This window comes from Erithacus rubecula (genome assembly GCF_903797595.1).
Source record: "Erithacus rubecula genome assembly, chromosome: 5".
NCBI lineage: Eukaryota > Metazoa > Chordata > Aves > Passeriformes > Muscicapidae > Erithacus > Erithacus rubecula.
The window spans coordinates 21,076,760-21,094,402 of record NC_136687.1 but is presented as its reverse complement, the minus strand read 5'-3'; the positions used below and the strand labels follow the sequence as shown (position 1 = coordinate 21,094,402).

At 42.0% G+C, this 17,643-nt stretch overlaps 2 protein-coding genes across 2 annotated transcripts; one reads left to right on the top strand and one right to left on the bottom strand.

Annotated features, from left to right (window-relative positions):
* Positions 1-1,814: 1,814 nt before the first annotated feature.
* Positions 1,815-12,137, bottom strand: LIAS (lipoic acid synthetase). Its single transcript, XM_079307195.1, has 11 exons — positions 11,997-12,137; positions 10,793-10,965; positions 10,050-10,143; positions 9,217-9,297; positions 8,850-9,006; positions 7,965-8,022; positions 6,781-6,909; positions 6,166-6,311; positions 5,853-5,923; positions 5,013-5,124; positions 1,815-4,103 (listed from the first exon to the last, which is right to left on the bottom strand). Exons 1-11 carry the CDS (start codon positions 12,072-12,074, stop codon positions 4,051-4,053), a joined length of 1,152 nt encoding a protein of 383 aa, XP_079163321.1. The 5' UTR covers positions 12,075-12,137; the 3' UTR covers positions 1,815-4,050.
* An 18-nt stretch (positions 12,138-12,155) lies between these two features.
* RPL9 (ribosomal protein L9) lies at positions 12,156-17,385 on the top strand. Its single transcript, XM_079307196.1, has 8 exons — positions 12,156-12,225; positions 12,596-12,642; positions 12,722-12,837; positions 13,669-13,764; positions 14,075-14,207; positions 15,673-15,753; positions 16,226-16,341; positions 17,281-17,385. Exons 2-7 carry the CDS (start codon positions 12,597-12,599, stop codon positions 16,330-16,332), a joined length of 579 nt encoding a protein of 192 aa, XP_079163322.1. The 5' UTR covers positions 12,156-12,225; position 12,596; the 3' UTR covers positions 16,333-16,341; positions 17,281-17,385.
* The last annotated feature ends 258 nt before the right edge of the window (positions 17,386-17,643 follow it).

Sequence of the window (17,643 nt, the reverse complement as noted above, 5' to 3'; positions counted from 1 at the left end):
AGCAGATGATGAGCTGTTCCTCTTGTGTGAAGTATTGCTCCTTTCAGAAATGTGCCAGTGTTCCAGAGATTCCAGTGGCTTTTCACAAGCCATTGCAAAGAGATGGAAAAACAGTGTAATTACCCCTACTGCTACCCTGTTTCTCCTGCAGAATTCGTCAAAGCCTGAATTATGACTTGTGGGTTATCATGAAGATATTAAAGAATGGCCAAGTTCATTACAGGGGGATCACTATCACTTCCCTCTCTTAATAAACGGGAAGCAGCAGATCCTTTCTCACGAGTAATGAGAGGTAAAACTAGTACTGGCATTTCCCTTGCTTTCTTAGAGTCAACTTAGTTTCTTGGTGGCTGCATTCCTTCAGTGGGAGAACTGGGATTGGGGGATAAATCCAGTGGGGCATTCCTTGAGGATCCAGCAATACATACCTTGCATGTATGCCAGAGAACCTTACCACAGGCCAAATGGAAGAGCTTCAGAAGCTTGTGCAGCACTGTGAATCATAAGCCTGTGAATCTTCAGAGTACAGTTATCTGGGAAATAAAAACTGGAGATCTTCTGTGTTCCTGCTATGAAGGCTTGAGTAGTGCACATAAGAGATGGGTCTTTTGTTTAAACAAGTATTTGTGTACAGATGTTACAGCATGTCATTCAGGGTCAGAATTTTGTAATGTGACCAACAAACTCCTGTTCTCTGAAATTTTTTTAATGGGGTTCTTAAAATGCAATTCCATGGTAACACTGCTTTGCACTTCAAAAATGTGAATACAGCAGCTGAAGAAAATCAGGCTTTAATACAAGTCTAGAAGTAGTATGATGCAGAATGCATAAATTGGGTCTTATCCAAGATGTAAACAGACAAATTGTGCCAGGCAAGATGTAATGTTTTTGTTCTGAGTATGTGTGTTCATGTTTTTGTGAAGCTAAAACTAGTCTATTTCCAGGAATACAACAGCCAAGAATATTCAAAATGAATAGAACACACATTTTTGACCAGAACTTGTTATAGGAGCAGTTAGTGAGATTTTTGTATTGGCCAAAAAGTTTATGCTTCTCATTTGAGGTTCTTGTAATGCTATTTTCTTGTTCAACAGCTAAACTTGAAATTTTATTGTTGAGCAATGTAGGAAGGCATAATGGAGATCTGATTTAGGAATGCTGGAATCAAGCTAAAATTCTACTCCAAGCTGAACACCTGCAGTAAGTTACCACATGTAGTAAAGAAATATAAATGCTTGACACTTTTTTAATGGAAATTACTCCAATATTAATTATTCATCAAGTAGGAAAAAATTTAAAACAGTTTTTAAATCGACAAAGCCAGTGTTCAGTTCACCTAAGGACTTGAAGTTACTGGAAGATGCAACAATTCTCTAGGAATAACATTTAATTACATTTCAGACAATTTATTAGATTGATGTGATGATGCCAAAAAGACTATTCATTTTTTTCAAGTGTCTGTGTCAACTCTAAATCTTATTCCCAGAACTCAATTTAATGTTTTCCTTGTTTGCAAGGGTGGTTAGTTTCTTAAAATATTTTATAGCTGCTTTGTGAAACCAACTGACAGAATGATGTGATTGATATATAAAACAAAAATGTCATCAAATGTGAAACTTCAACTAAACAGAGTCATGAAACCTGTGCTGAATTACAAAAAGCACGTTTGTGAGTTTGCTGCTTTAACATATAGTTATGGAAAAACTGAATGGGCAATAGGGGATGTCAGATGCCTGTATAAGCAGGAATTTGTAACTAGGAAAAGACCTTCAGGGCTTGTCCCCAGACATTGTTAAAACAGGCAAAGACTGTCTACAATCTATGAAGCTGAAGTATGACTTTCACTAGAATCCACAGTAAAACATGGAGCTAGAAAAGCTTGTGTAACTTCTGACACTGGGTACCAGACAGTTGTCAGACAGTTGTGTAAGAGCATGAGATCATCTTCTGAACCACCCAGCAGCAACTCACAAGAAAATTTTAACATGAAGCAATATTGGACTGTGTTTCAAGAAGCATTCTTTTTCTTGCTGTAAAGAAGTCCCTGTGCAATGTTCTCTTGTTTCCATTTGATAATGGCTGTATGGCTCAGCTCCTTTTTCCTGTATTTCTGGTGTTGATATGCTGAAAGAGCAGTAACTTGGCAGTCATGTTCTGTTAAATCTGCTCTGTAGGCAAGTCAAAACCATTCTTTACAGTAGGACCTTTAATAAAGGCTGGTAGCTGTTAAATGTGGGTATTCTGGAGGTAATGTTGCAACCTTCTCTGTCTGCTGCAGTGGAGGGAGTGCTGAATTTCCTTGCAAGGGTTGATAACCTTCCTCTGCTCTAGTACTCGAGTATACTTTAGCTGAAGCAGAGCATTTTTGGCTCCAAATGCCAAAAATACCTGGGCTTTCCATGAATATCATACCTTTTAATCTAATTTTTTAAATTTATTAGTAATATTGTTTATTACAAAAAAAAACTGAAACAGCCTTGCCTGTCTCTCTGTCCTTACAAAGTACAGCTGTTCCTTTGTTTATCCCTTTTTCCCCTTTGTTCCTCATGGTTCACATTTCTCTTCCCCTTACACTGGTGAATTAGTACATTTCTTCTTGGTTAACATTTTGTCTTCATAATGCTTTAATATTGCTGTACTTCATTTTGTGGAGTGTAACCTATGCATCAGTAGCCTCAGTGGTATAATATTATGTTCATACAAGCTACTCCTATATATTATCTTGCTAGGTAGTTGTCTTCCTTCTATCATCTGAGTTGGTGGGTTGCAGGGTCCACTCTCCTTCTCCAGTAGTTTAGAATACTACAGCCAGCAATAGAATTACCTGCATGATCAGAGTTTGGGACCAGATAGCAAAGTCCTGGGATGTCTCCCAAAAAACTTCACAAAGATACAGGTGATGTTAGTTCAGAGATGGTATTTAATGTCCACACTGAGCATTAGGGAGACACAATCATTGGTATTATTGCTGTAAAGAGAGGCAAGTAGAGCTGTTAATGTACCATATGCCAGGTTTTTATTTCTGCTTAAGTTTAATGTGATATGCAGCGGATTTCACGTTTTCCCCACAATGATGTTCTCTGCATTCAGATTTAGCAGCCAGATCAAGCCTCAAGGGGCAGGTAACCAGACCCACCAAGCACAAACACTGGGGTTTTGACTTTCCTTTAATGACACGACAATAGCCATGCAACAGGAGCACAGTAGTGAATAGCAGCAGTTCTGCATACTCAGTACTAAAGAAGCATCTGTACAGCTCAGTGGGGTTTGTAACAGTCATGTACATAAATTAAGGGTAGTTCCATTTATGCTCCTATACCAACTCTGATTTTCCAAATGGTTTAAATTAATGGTATCTACACAAGGTTAATTGCCTTGCCAGAAAGGACATTTTGTTTTCTTTAGCTTGATACCTTGTATATACCAAGGCTCACAGGTGCTCACACACATCCAAGCTCTGGAAAAGCTTTAGCTATCAGAGTGGTACAGCTCAATTTCTCTGAGACAGGTAAGAGATACCATCTTTTGAAGGAGTATCACTACACTTGCTCTGGTGCAGTTCAAAAAAAGCCCTAATCTGGCAAATTATCATGTACAGAGTCTTTCTTTAGAACTCCTATAGTTCCCAGAGCCCCTGCAAGCTCATGTTACATAATAGTAAGAGACACCAAAGTATCAGTACCTTTCAAATTACTATCAGCACCTTCACAGGTATTAACTGCAGCAATGCTGTTGTAGCAGACCTATAAATCTGCCCAGTCTTTGTTCCCAGCTTGCATTTACTTCTTCTACCTCCGTTCCACCACTCTTCCAAAATCAGTGCTATCTTCTGTCTTTTTATTGAACACTAGAAGTGTTCTGTTGCTATAGCCTTGCCAGGAGAAATGAGGTAAAATAACCTGTTTTGATGAGGAAAAATTGTTCTGGAAAGATAGTAAGTTTATTCATATAGCCACCATCTGTTCTTCTGCATTTCTGGAACTGAGTATAATTATGCACTGAAAAAAGGATTCTTAAAACTGGATGCTTTAAATAGCTTCACTCTCATTTTCAGATGGCTTTTGTCTTTCTTTTTTCTACTAAGTTCTTCAAGAAGAATTCACCTAATGAAAAGGAAAAAAAACCAAAATGATTTGTAGGTATTTAAATAAAATAAGACAAAGGAATACATTCTTATTTAACATGAGTGTTCTATTCTACAATTGTTTTCACCAGTTATTTTACAGGAATTTAATTCTAGATGTCTTTCCAATACATACAGCAGGAATCTAAAAAACCTTCAAAACTATAACCCAACACACCTAGCCCCTCCATGCCCAAAATCCTGATTTTCCTCCTGTCCAGTTTTATGAAATAGCTCTGTTGCTTTGTGCACTACAATAGGCAAAAGTAAATTGATCTAATTAAAATTTAATTCCTGTTTCATAAAGTATCAGCCAATTATAGTGAAATGTGCTGTAAATCTTGAGTGTCATTAAAGCAGACTGAGCAGCACAGTACCCTGATGAGTCTTTTCTGCTCCTTCCTTAGGAAAAAGCAGGATGTTGTACCTGTACCTACACAACACTTCCATTAATATCAGCTGCTATTTCTACCTAGTGCTATTTGTCAGAAAAAGCACTGCCATAAGTGTCTCCAATTATATTTAAAGCACTGCAAATAAATTCTGCATCACAACCAACCAATGACCTTGTTGAACCCCAAAGACAAAGAATGTGAAGGAAAACTTGAAAATTTGGTACCTTTTATCCTGCCTCACACATTAAGTATAGTACAGAATAGATTTGGAAAAGAAATTAGGTTAAGCAGCACTACAATTGTGCAAATACTAACTACTGTCATACTGATGCATGACCTATAGGAAATAGTAGAAATAAATTTTGAATTCTAGATAACTATATGAAGTGTCCTTGAGATAATAAGGTGAGCTTTGTTGCACATTACTTCACTGTTTTAGTTTTGTATAATAAAATGTTACATGCTAAATAATCCAATCCCATTCGGTAATTTACCTGCTTTATAGGAAGAACGCACTAAAGGCCCACTAGCAGTGTAATGGAATCCAAGATCATTTCCTACTTTTTCCCAGTACTTAAACTTCTCAGGAGTTATGTACTCCTCGACCTGGGGGAAAAGAATTTATTTTGTTCAGGTTAATGCAAAGGAAATTGGTATAGCTAGCATACAGTGGAATTAAATACAGTTAAATTGCAAGTTCAAAATTTTTTACTCTAAAGCTTTCATCAGTTAAGTAAAAAACTGCATTTTTGCTCTGCTTTCCTCCAAACAAATGTATTTTACTTGCTTTATATATTTAGCTAAAAACTTCGGAATTTAATTTCTAGTTGCCACTTTATAATTTTCTTTATTCTGTTTTTGAATGGTCCTTTCGAGCAAGTTAGTGAAAAATCACAATAGTCCTACAAATCTCTTCCCTAACAGTTAATTCAGTGAAACACAGGAACAGAACAGAGAGCAAATTTCTGGACAGATTGCTGAAGCAGAAAATGATAAATTTCCCAGCTGAAGTGGCACCATTAAAGGAGAGCCTGTAAGACAGTGAAGAGGTGCTGGCTTGAGCCATTATGTTTTCAGACATACACTGAGGCTCTTTTTTTCCAGAATCATGCCACAGCTCCAGCTGTCTCCCTGGCTAACAGTAGAAACTATGAAGTCTGCAGAAGATGGAAGGGGTTAGATGGCTGAGGTCATTTTTAGTGAAGAGCCCCTAACAGATAATCATTGTCAGGCTACACAAGGAAGGAAATTTTTCCCAACGTCTGCATTTAGAGTAATGATGACTGTGCAAGGTACAGACCATAATTCTGCCTGTAAATTAAAGGCACTTTTACCTTTAGGTGACGTTTTGTTGGTTGCATATACTGTCCTAGGGTCAAACAATCTACATCTGCTTCCCGCAATACTGTAAAAACAGAATTCCTTGTTAGTGGGCAGAAAGATCACAAGAAAATAATGGATTTACCTGTCAAATCGAAGACAAAATATTTCAGAAAATCAGTCTTTTTTAACTAAACTTTTATTCTTCAATGGAACTTGGAACCAGCAAACTGAATTCCACGTTGAGGCAAAGATGTTTACAATTGTTTTCCAGCACAGTAAAATTCACACCTGTGAATTCTGGCACCTATTTCAACACCAACTTACATTTCATTGTGGAATATATCTGTTCATCCGTCTCGCCTAACCCCAGCATAATGGAGGTTTTGGAAATGACGCCGGGCTGCACCTCTTTGGCGTGTTTCAGCACACGGACTGACTGGTCAAAGTTGGCTCGGGGGTCGCGGACCTTCCTTCGCACATTTCCAGCACAAGGGGGAAAACACGTGGAAGGGCACATAGAAATTAGAGACACCAGGACAGGCGCGTTCTGCAAGTTCTGCCAAGTGGCAGAGCTGAGGATTTTTGGCCGCGCAGTCGGACACCGGCGAGGGGACGGGCCCGCCTCACACGCTGTGGCCGGGCTGGGGCACCGCGCGCGCCCCCTGCCGGCGGCTGTGCGTTCGGCAGCGGCGCGCGCGGGGCACGCCGGGAAAGGCTCCGCGCCGGGCCCCGCAGCCCGGCCCCGCTCCGCAGCCCGGCCCCGCTCCGCAGCCCGGCCCCGCTCCGCAGCTCCGCTCCGCGCCCCGGCCCCGCTCCGCAGCTCCGCACCGCACCCCGGCTCCGCTCCGCGCCCCGGCTCCGCTCCGCAGCCCAGCCCCGCAGCCCGGCTCCGCTCCGCAGCCCGGCCCCTAATCCCGCACACCCAGGGCCATTGCTCACCTCTGCAGTGCCGGCACCGTCTCCACGTTGTGGGCATACACATCCAGCCCCGACAAGGCGACCTTCTCCACTGCTTTAAGGTCCCCTCGGAAATCGGGAGTTAGACATTCCACCAGGATTTTTGGATTCCTGAAAATGAGAGACAAAAGGAATACACCTGTGGCATTTTGTGTCACTGTTACTAAAAAACTCAAGATAGCAAAAAAAAACCCCAACTCCCCATAACTGAAGACACGACACTCAAATAAGCAAAACAAAGTTAATTCAGGATAATTCTAAACCAATGGGTTTCTGAAAATATTTTATAAAAAACTCCTGTTAACCTGCAACAAAGACACATTAAAAACTAATATATAAACAGTGTATGTTAATGTTTGAGACACTGTTCGAATTGCTTTTATATTTATTATTTGGCTTCTGCTGTATTTCAGCTCACATTAGTAAAACCAGGAATTGAACACATGATGTTTTGTTTAAGATCATAGTTCCAAAATACAGAGGAGCTACTGTCACTGGAATAAGAAGACTCTGAGTCTACAATCTAGTCTTGGTTCAGGTGCTGAAATCAGGAGCCTGATTTCAGCTCAAAAAGGCAGGTAGGGAAAACTACAGGAACCCTTCAGGCCCCAAGATACACTGGCTAAAGACTTAAATGAGGTTATACAAATGAATTCTGCAGGCAGAGAAGTGTGCTGTCAAATAGCATAAAAGGCAGCAAAAGTGCAGGCAGCACAGCCAGGGAAAGCAAGGAAGGTAAAAATCACAAACTTGGAAATGGCCACTGAGGCAAAATGAAAAACAATTTGATCATTGTGAATGAGAAACCAGACTCCTTCAGTCACATGTGACAGTGTTACCTAACTGCTGTGTTTGAGCCCCAAGCTTCAGGAATTAACATACCTCAGAAGAATGTATTCATTTCCTGGTAAACCAGCTGTCTCCTCAAAGAAAAAATACTTAGCTTTAAATAGGCCTGGGATGAATTGGAAATGCATCCAAATTCAAAACAGTTTGGGGCCATTCTATGAGAAAGATGCAGAAAGGGAAAGAAAGGGGGCACAGACAGGCTAGAGGCATTTTCTATTTGCATGGCCCCTGGAATAACCCAGCTAAAGGAGCTTTGACCTACATGCAGTACCACATTCTAAAGTTTTAACAATAACAGTAATACATCAATGACATACCTTTCTTTCAGATGCAAGACTGTCTTTGCAAAGTGTTCTGCTCCACCATCAGGCATATCTAGAAGCATTTGAATTATTCAGTTAATCTTTCTGTTCAAGAAATGTATTTACTTATTAGCAAAGCCAAAAAACCCATCAGATTCAAACCTTAAGTGCAAAATAATAAAGCAGTCAAACCCCAGTCTTATCTCCCCACTTATGCCAAGGGCTTACAAAAAATACCCTACCAAGTCTCTACACAAAGTCTAGCTGTGATTGTCTAGCACAGAGCTCACATTTACCTGTGTCTGGGTTCCCTGTCTCCCTGAGCACAGACTGGCTTTACCTATTTATGGCTCTGGTCTGAAAAACAGTTGTACAAGAATTGAGAAGTTTACATGAGTGCTCTTTTAAGCCTTTTTGAAGCTACTGGACTTTCCATACTGAACAGTTTTTTACAATGGTTTTCCTCACCTATATGGTGTCACCACAAGGGAGCTATCTCCTATTTTCTTAGGAAAACACAACTTGCAGTTTTGCTACATATATTGTATTCTTCTAGGTTTAGTGTTTTGGAAGGAAGTTCTGTAATGCTATTAGATATAAATGTCTTTTTGCTATCCAAGTAATAGAACATGGTGCATATGCATGCATTCTACTAAAAATTAGTTATAAAATATTTAGTGTTGCTCATCAACAGTGTAATTTCTGTTCTTTACCAGACATGGCGAAATCCTAAGACTAGTAGGAGCTGTGCAAAGTTTCAGCACTGCTGTTTCAGCACTGTTGTCCCCTTTAAAAGAGTGCTGCTGGGCAGCTGAGCAGACAGAAGTTTCTGGGGCCTGTGTGTAGCCAGGGAACACCTGTTGGGAGCTGTGAGTGGGTGGGCAGAGCCAGGGCACGCACCGTCTCTGTCCACGGAGGTCAGCACCACGTAGTCCAAGCCCCACTCGGCGATAGCCTGGGCTGTGTTGTAGGGCTCCTGTGGATCCAGGGGAGGGGGGTTTCTTGCAGTCTTTACTGAACAAAATCTGCAGCCTCTGGTGCATGTGTCACCCATCAGCTGGAACATGAAAGACATTCCTGCTTTTACACAGTACGTATCACTATTGCTCAGCTGGGAAACAGCTGCATGAGCTACATCAGATAAATCCTAGTAAGGAAAAAAAACTAGGACAATGCTTTACTCTAAATTCATTGTAATAAACCCACTCCACTACAGTAGAGATCCAACAATAGAGAATAAACACTCAAGAAATGGTTAACGACTTACCATAATAGTAGCTGTTGCTGTGGCATATTCCCCACCTCCCCAGCATTCTCCAATGTTGGGACAACGTGCTTCTTCACATACCTGAAGGTGAAAGGCTGTACTGTACCTGCATTTTTCCATATTATTTTTGAAAATAACTAGTATATTATTGATGGATTTTAATAGTAGCCTACAAACAAAACATAATTCCTTCTGTGATACATGAAGTTAACAATTCCCTGCTGTTTTTAACAAGTCAGTAGAAAAGATAGGAAGATAACTGCTTCCTGATATCCATTACCATTATTTTCTCTACAGGAAAACTGCAAAAACTGCTCAGCCACATAACTGTCTTATTAATTAGCACAGACTATCATTAACATTAATATTTTAAATTTAAGAACTGATAAAACGTTCACAAAGTATGTGATTAATAAAGCATGAACTTTGTCTGAAAAAAAAGAAAAAAATCCCATCCACACATTCCCACTGCTTTTTACTATCTGGAAAGTACAATTAATGAAATCTGTACAGCTTCTTTTTATGAAAATCAAGCATGTAACTCTACAGATGTGTATGTTTCCATTAAAAACGATTGCATATAGCATCTTCTAATCTCTGGTGATGGAAATAGTAAACTCTAGTATTTAAAATCATAGTAGGAAAAACACTAAATCTGTTGGATTTATCCTTATTCTTTAGCAGTAAAATTCACTGTTAGCAAAAAGGATCAGCACTGGACTTGGTTTCAGCACTGAAGATCATGCAAGACATGATTTCTACCTGTCCTCCACAGAGAAAAATGTAAAATCTGCCTTATTTTTAGTAGAAGACTTGTTTGGTGCCAGACTTACCGTATGAAGATTTAAACTTCTCAAGGTATTTTTCAGTTTATTATAGTTCTTTCCCATGGGTATCTTTGTTTTCAGCCATGGAGGAAGATGCAGCCTGAATAACACCAAGCAAACATAAAGATTAATAAACTATTTACATGGTAAGTTTAATTAATAGATTTGTTTTAATTTGTTGCAGATCCCAACAAGGAAAGGTCCCTTGAAAACTGATGCAACTCAGCAATTAATGCTAACATCATTCATGGCCAGACCAGACTTCTCTTCCCTGTTCATCAGCATTCCAAGACTCAAGCATGGGAATTGTTGTCATTGAAATTAATTTTAAACATTGAAATGTTTAAAACTGTTCACTGTTCTAGAGGGATTGAACAGTACCTCACTGGAGACTGCAATTAATGGCAGTGGATATTGCACAGCTATCACAAAGTCTGATAAATTTATAACTGAAAATACAGAGGTTTAAACATTTTTTTTAACTTAAGTCTTCCTTTTTTGTTTTCTCTACCAGTAGTACTTTTTCAACACATTCACCTACTGATGCATATTTGGAATTTAATTATTGGCACTCAATAAAATACCACCACATCTCCACATTGAAGTTAATGACACTTGTCCTTTCTTGACTATTCATTAACACAGTAGGGGTAAATATAATAAAAATACATAGCATACATTTTGTAGTTATTACTAAAAGTGCAAGCTTGTGCTGGGAAGCAACTAAAGTTGTTTAAAAACACTTTTACCTTTCTCCTTTCTCTCGCTTTAAATTGCCTTTATACTCAGCCCACGTGCTCTTGTCTGACAGATCTCCAGAGACAAAGTCCTGTAAGTCTGGTCCATTTTGCAGGAACTCTTTTTTTTCCCCTGGCAAAGAACCTGATGTTCCATACTGGTTACACAAATGGCTCCCTGACACCTAAAAGAAGCAAAAGTGTAATTTAATAACAAACATGCTGGCATTATATACTAAACAACAATTTGCCCTTTTGCTGGTTAACACATGCTTTATGTAAGCATCTTCCCAATGGCTTTTTATTTCAAACCACATGAAACAGACCTATCTATCATAACACCACACTAAGTTATACAGTGTAACATAAAATTCTTCTGTAGGCAGCACAGGTGAGGCCACACCTCAAATCCTGTGTCCAGTTCTGGGGCTCACAAGAAGGATATTGAGGTGCTGGAGCATGTCCAGAAGTGGTCATGGGAGCTGGGGAAGGCTCTGGAGCACAAAGCTTATGAGGAGCAGCTGGGGGAACCGGGGGTGCTTATCCTGGAGAAAAGGAGACTCAGTGGGAAAATGACTGATCTCTACAATTGCCTGAAAGGAGGCTGTAGCCAGGAGGGAATGAGCTTCTTCTCCCAGGTAAGCAGCAACAGGATGAGAGGCCATGGTCTTAAGCTGCATCAAAGTAGGCTTAGTTTGGACATCAGGAAGAATTCCTTTTCCGAAAGAGTGATTAGACATTGGAATGGGCTGCGCAGAGAGGTGGGGGCATCACGGTCCCTGGAGGTGTTTAAGGCAAGGCTGGATGTGGCACTCATGGCGCAGCTGCCAGCTGGTGTTGGGCCACAGGCTGGACCCGATGATCTCAGAGGTCTTCCCAACCCAACAGATTCTGTGAAATGACACTGTCACTGCGGTGTTTCGGGCCGCAGGAAGCGGCGTTGCCGTGGCTCCGGTGGCGGCCGGGCGCTGTCCCGTGGGAGCAGAGCGGGATCCCGGTATCCTGGGGAGGCTGTGCCCGTGCGGGGCTGGGACGCTCCTTCCCGGGCTCTGCCCGCGGCCACCCCGCGCTGTCCCGCGCCACCGACACAGACCCGCTGGGCACCGGCACCGCGGCGCGCCCCGCAGGGTCCGCTCCTGCCCTGCCCTGTCGTGTCGTACCGCGTCCCCCGCCCTGTCCTGCTGCCGGCGGCTCCGGGACACACGGCGCGACTCACCCGGGCCCGGCCCCGCGGCAGCAGCAGCCCCCGGGCGGCAGCGGCTCCGCAGCGGCCCCGCGGCAGCAGCAGCGACATGGCGGCACCCAGCCCGATCGAGGCGCTCGGCCGCTCGGCTACTCTTGTCTACCGGCCGGCTCCGCGGCGCGATGACGTCACGGGGTCCGGGAGCGGCTACAAGTACGCGATGACGTCACGCGCTGTCTCTTTTGGCGCTGCGCGCTGCGAGGTGAGACCGGGTGGCGGCGCCGGGATCTCCCGGGATCACCGGGAAAATCCGGGATCATCCGCGGCGCGCGGCCCCCCCAGCGCCTCGCCCGCGCGCGGGCAGCTCCCTGCGGCGGCACCGGGTCCCCCCGGCGCCTCCTGTCCCGCACCTCGCGCGAGAGGGCCCGGGACGGCGCCTTCCCGGCAAGGCCCGATTGAGGCCGCCGCGCCCCGCCGCGCTCCGGGCCCGGTCGGGCGGCGCCGGTGCGGGGAGCGGAGCCCGGCGGTGGCGGCGCTGGGGGAGGCGGCGGGTCCCGCCGGGGAGGAGCGGGCGGGGACCCCTGGGGCACAAGGCCTGGAGAGGCTCCAGCGTTTCTCGTTGTCTCCCGCAGGATGAAGACCATCCTCAGCAACCAGACCGTGGACATCCCCGAGCAAGGTCAGTCCGCGCCGCGTTCGGGAGGCGCCGGGCGGTGCCGCCCGCGCAGCTCCTAACGCGTGTCCGCCTTTGGTTCCAGTGGGAGTTTCGCTGAAGGGCCGGACGGTCATTGTGAAGGGGCCCCGAGGAACCTTGCGGAGGGATTTTAACCACATCAATGTGGAGCTGTCCCTCTTAGGAAAGAAGCACAAGAAGGTGAGTGCTGCTCAGGCCGTTTCACTGCCCGGAGACAGAGGCGAGCGTTACAGTTGGCATAAAAACTTTTGGGTGGTCGAGGAGAGTGACCAGAAATGTTCAGCTGCGAATGTGTTGTTTGGTAATGTTGGTTGTGTGGTTGTTTTGCTTATTCCTGTGTTTTCTAAGAGAGGTTGGTCGGATGGAGGCATGGGGCCTCCTCGGGCAATGTGGGAGTGAATATGTTGATTACATTCTTCTGTAGTGACAGCCGGTTATAGGCAAAGGGGTTGGCCATGATATGCGGTTTTATAAATTGGTTCTTTTAGAGGATAAAAGTCAGTTTATTTGATTTCCAGAAACTGTAAGTTACATTAGGAGAGCAGATGTTCTGTAAGTAAATGCATGTGTGAGAAAATATTAAGAGTGACTGATTACAGCTTCTGTTTCACAAGCACGGAATGTTTCATTAAAACAGTGGATACACACACAGTGTTTCATTTAAGTTGATTATGCATAGAAAGTGGACTTTAAAACAATATGCTTAGCAGTTGCTAATACATGCTTTAGCTCAAGATTCTATATTTATCTACCCCAGCTCTTTTGAAGACTTGTTAGTGGCAGTATTTGAAGAAAACAAACATTTGTCACGTGTATGAGGGTTGGGATTTAAAAGACAGGAACCAGGTGGGCCTTTAGTAGTCTGTCAGAGAAACAGAATAGTTCCGTGGGTTTGTTTGGTGGGCTTTAAGTCGTTTATCTGAAAGTTTTGCTCCTCATTTGTCACAAAATTATTTTGTTGCTGGTTTTGAAGTGTAGCTGAAAGCTTTGTTAATGTGTTTTTTGATGCAGCTGCGTGTTGACAAGTGGTGGGGTAACAGAAAGGAGCTGGCAACAGTTCGCACAATTTGCAGCCATGTACAGAACATGATCAAGGGAGTCACTCTGGTAAGTTGTGTTTGGAACAGATAACTGCTGCCCTTTTTATTACTTGCAGTGAGAACCTTTTACTTCATGGAGGCAGAGCTTTTCTAAGCATCCGAGATGCAGCTTCTTTCTCCTTTAGTTTTTGTCTAGCCTTTGCTGTCAAGCAGGTTCTGAAGGTGGAGGAAAGCATGAGTGTCTCTTGGGCTCAGTCCTGCCCTTTTTCAGAAGCTGTTGATGCACCTTGGCTTTAGTTTCTCCTGTAAGCTTCGTGCATGTGTTGTGCCTTTTGGCTGTATTCTGCCTTGAGTATCCATTATGTTCTGTATCCCAGGGCTTTCGCTACAAGATGCGGTCGGTGTACGCTCACTTCCCAATCAATGTAGTCATACAGGACAATGGCTCACTCGTGGAGATCAGGAACTTCTTGGGAGAGAAGTACATCCGCAGAGTGCGGATGAGGCCAGGTGAGCAATTCTGGAGACTTACTCTGCTGGTCTTAACTAGGCTTTCCAAGCTGTTTCCTTTATGCTCTGCCACTGAGAACAGGAGAGGATGAATAATTGCTAGAGCAGCATATGCTTGTCTGAATTTATGTAATCTTTTTATGATACCATTCCCACTGTTTAGGTTTATTATTAGTAATGCCTCTGTAATTTATCTTTACCAGCAAAAACTAGCTAATAACCAGTCTGGAGTTAGTTACTGTAATACAAGGAGTCCAGGATTTACTTTAATTGCTGGGAGATCTTAGCAATGTTTATAGGTGGTAACCTGCAGGTGCTTAGGGTTAGATTTGTGTTTCTGTTTTAAAACATTGTATGTGAACTAGTTTCATACCGCATCCTAGTTTTGGTCTTTAAAGTGTCCTAGTTTGAATTTGCTGATTATCTAGGAGCATAAATAATAAGGAGCACAATATCTAGGAGTGCAATAAACTTAGAAATTATCATCTTATTAGCTGTTTTTACATCTTGCATACTTGGAGTTTCAGTAAAAGTCTAACAGAAAAGCAGGCACTTGATGGAGCTTGTTATACTTCTGAAAGGAGGCAACAAAACAGAGTACATACTCTGTCATAAACAGAGTTTATAAAGACTGTAGGAAAGACTTCCCTTATCCATTTGTGTTTTTCAAATTCCACCTGGTGATGGTATGAGTAAGGCCATTTAACATGACTGATTATATTTTGGGATGACAGTAGAGGAATGCATTAGACTTGTCCCAAAACAATGGTAGGTAACAGTGCAGAGTAACAGGGTTTTTGATTTACTGTGAGGCATTAGGGTGGGTTTGATTGTTGTATTAGATTTTTTTTTTTTTTAAGTCAGAACGTACTGTTTGTAAAGGGTTGGCTAAAAATCTGATGGCTGTTGATTAAATAGATCAAACTGTAAAAACTTCTGTTGCTCTCCTTACAAATTCCAAGTTTCCCATTCGATTCTCGAATGCTGTCATGTTTACTCCTTGTGAATATTTGCAGCATTGCTACTATAAACACAGTACATGACATGACATTGGGCAGGTGGTTTTTAATGGCTTTTGATTTGGGTGACTCTGGTTTTGTCTTAGTGTGCACAAGCCTGTGGGAAATGGCACCACCTGGCTGACAGAGCCATGCTGGCAACAGCACTGGTTTGTACACAGTGTTGGTTGATTGATGCTATAATGTTATAATGGGTAAGCAGGAGTATCACTTTAGTAGCTTTTACTTCAGAGCATGGCTTGCACTAGTCTTTAAATTTTGAAACTGTGTGAGGGAGGGCAATCCTGGAATAGATTTGAGGGACTCTCTTTAACAAAGTCATAGAAGTTAATTATTGTCTTGAATACTAGTGTCTAGGTACAAAAGTTGGAATAGGACATTAATATTGTTTCTTTAATACACTAAACTCCTTCAACAATGTGGATTATGTGTTTGCCTTTCTATAGGTGTTACCTGTGCAGTATCTCAAGCCCAGAAAGATGAGCTGATCCTTGAAGGGAATGACATTGAGCTGGTCTCCAATTCAGGTTTGTGAAAGTAGATGTGTGGAAGATTATATGGAAATTTTTATCTCAAGATGTCAGCTTAGCAAATTCTTTACCTCAAACCCTGAGGTAAACAGCAGCCCAGGGTTTTTTTTGTTTTTTCTTTTTCTCTAGTCACTCTAATTGCTTTTCATAATTCCTTACTCTGTTTATAAGCTTAAAAATGTTTTACAAGTCTGCAGAACCTTCTTCTTTGAGTAGTACTTACAGCCTTTTTGGCGTTAAACTTTTTCAGCTTTTCAGTTGTACGTGTGTGCAGTAATGAAGTGCCACTGCCCTGAGTTGCCAAGATGAGCTCAGTGCAGTGCATACTATTTTCATTAGACCTTAAAGTTGGTAATTCCTGTCTCTACATGACAGTCCTGTTTGTTAGTTGAAATACTAGAGTATAAAAAAAGGCTAGAAGTTGGCTTGGACTTTTGTTTTTGAGCTAATGGTCTCACTTTGTCTGCAGCTGCCTTGATCCAGCAAGCCACCACAGTGAAGAACAAGGATATCAGGAAATTCTTGGATGGTATCTATGTCTCTGAGAAAGGAACAGTGCAGCAGGCAGATGAGTAAAACTCATAGGTTGGTACATCTTAATACACATTGTACATCTTCTCTGTAGAGATGGGGACTTAACAAGGTTTATCTGCTTCAACACAGCCATGGTTAAACAGGTTCCCAGCAGAGATGAAATTGTGCTTGTAAAAGGTGTCATAAGGTACATCATAAGACTTGAATTTTGCTAGGTCTTTCAACACCAGTTTTCCATTTTTCATCAACTTGGCATTTTGCTACTGTATGGAGAAAACCTATCTCTCCAGTGCTGTTCTTTGCACTGTGAATGCAAGCAGCAGTGCTGGCTGAGAAGACCTCAGATCAATATTCCTTATGGTTGGACACTGCCCTCCCTAAAATAGTGGACAGCACCCAATTTATATACGAGGGTCTTGGGAGCAGTTAGTATCTAAATGCTGGTAAACAGGTCAGTTTAACAAGGACAACTATTTACATTATCTGTGGGCATCTGTTAGTGAAGTTGAGCACAAGGATTTGGGGATAATTTAGTAATTTTAACTGCTAAAGGGATTTGATGTATTCCAGTATACTGCTATACATAGTACAAAACACCTTTGCAGTATGGGACAGTCTGACTTGCAAATAAATTCTGTGTCATGTGCCTTCAGAGCCTAAGCTTGAGGCAGGATGTAAATGAAGTTAGTTTCATAAACCCATTTTTTAAAAATCATCCTCCAGATCCCAAACGTTTGCAAGCCTCCAAAAAACAACTTCTGGGGCTGTTCTGGGGCCTTGAGAGATGGAACAACTTAATACATTTGTTGAACAGTTGAGCTGTTGTGTTTGAAGGCATCTTTAATCTTGTCTGTGTAAAATTAAGCAAATTCTTTGAGCTGTTAATGTCTGTCATGCATTAAAATCAGATGAATTAACATCAAATGGTTATAAACTTTCACATTTGCACTGCTAAAACCTTTCTAAAACTCTTTAATGTTTTATTTACAGTTGTCTGGATCCTGATAGAAACCACCATGAGACATTATACCAGCAATGCCAGCTGGTACAAAACCTAAACACCACAAGAGGTTTAATAAAATAAACTATATTTCATATCTTGGGTTTGTTGTTTTTTTGTTTGTTTGTTTTCTTGGGTTTTTTTATAATGAGCTAAATGTGATTGCATGAACCTGATGGCTTTTGGAGAAGCAGAGTGCACACTGGTTCCACACCACCAAAGTGTTTTCAAATCATCAGACTTGATTCAGATTGAATGAATGTGCTCAGAGACTGGGGGCAATGTGTAGGCCATGCTACCATGATCTTTCCATGACAAAGCAATGAAGTGGCATTTTTCAGTCATAGCATTAA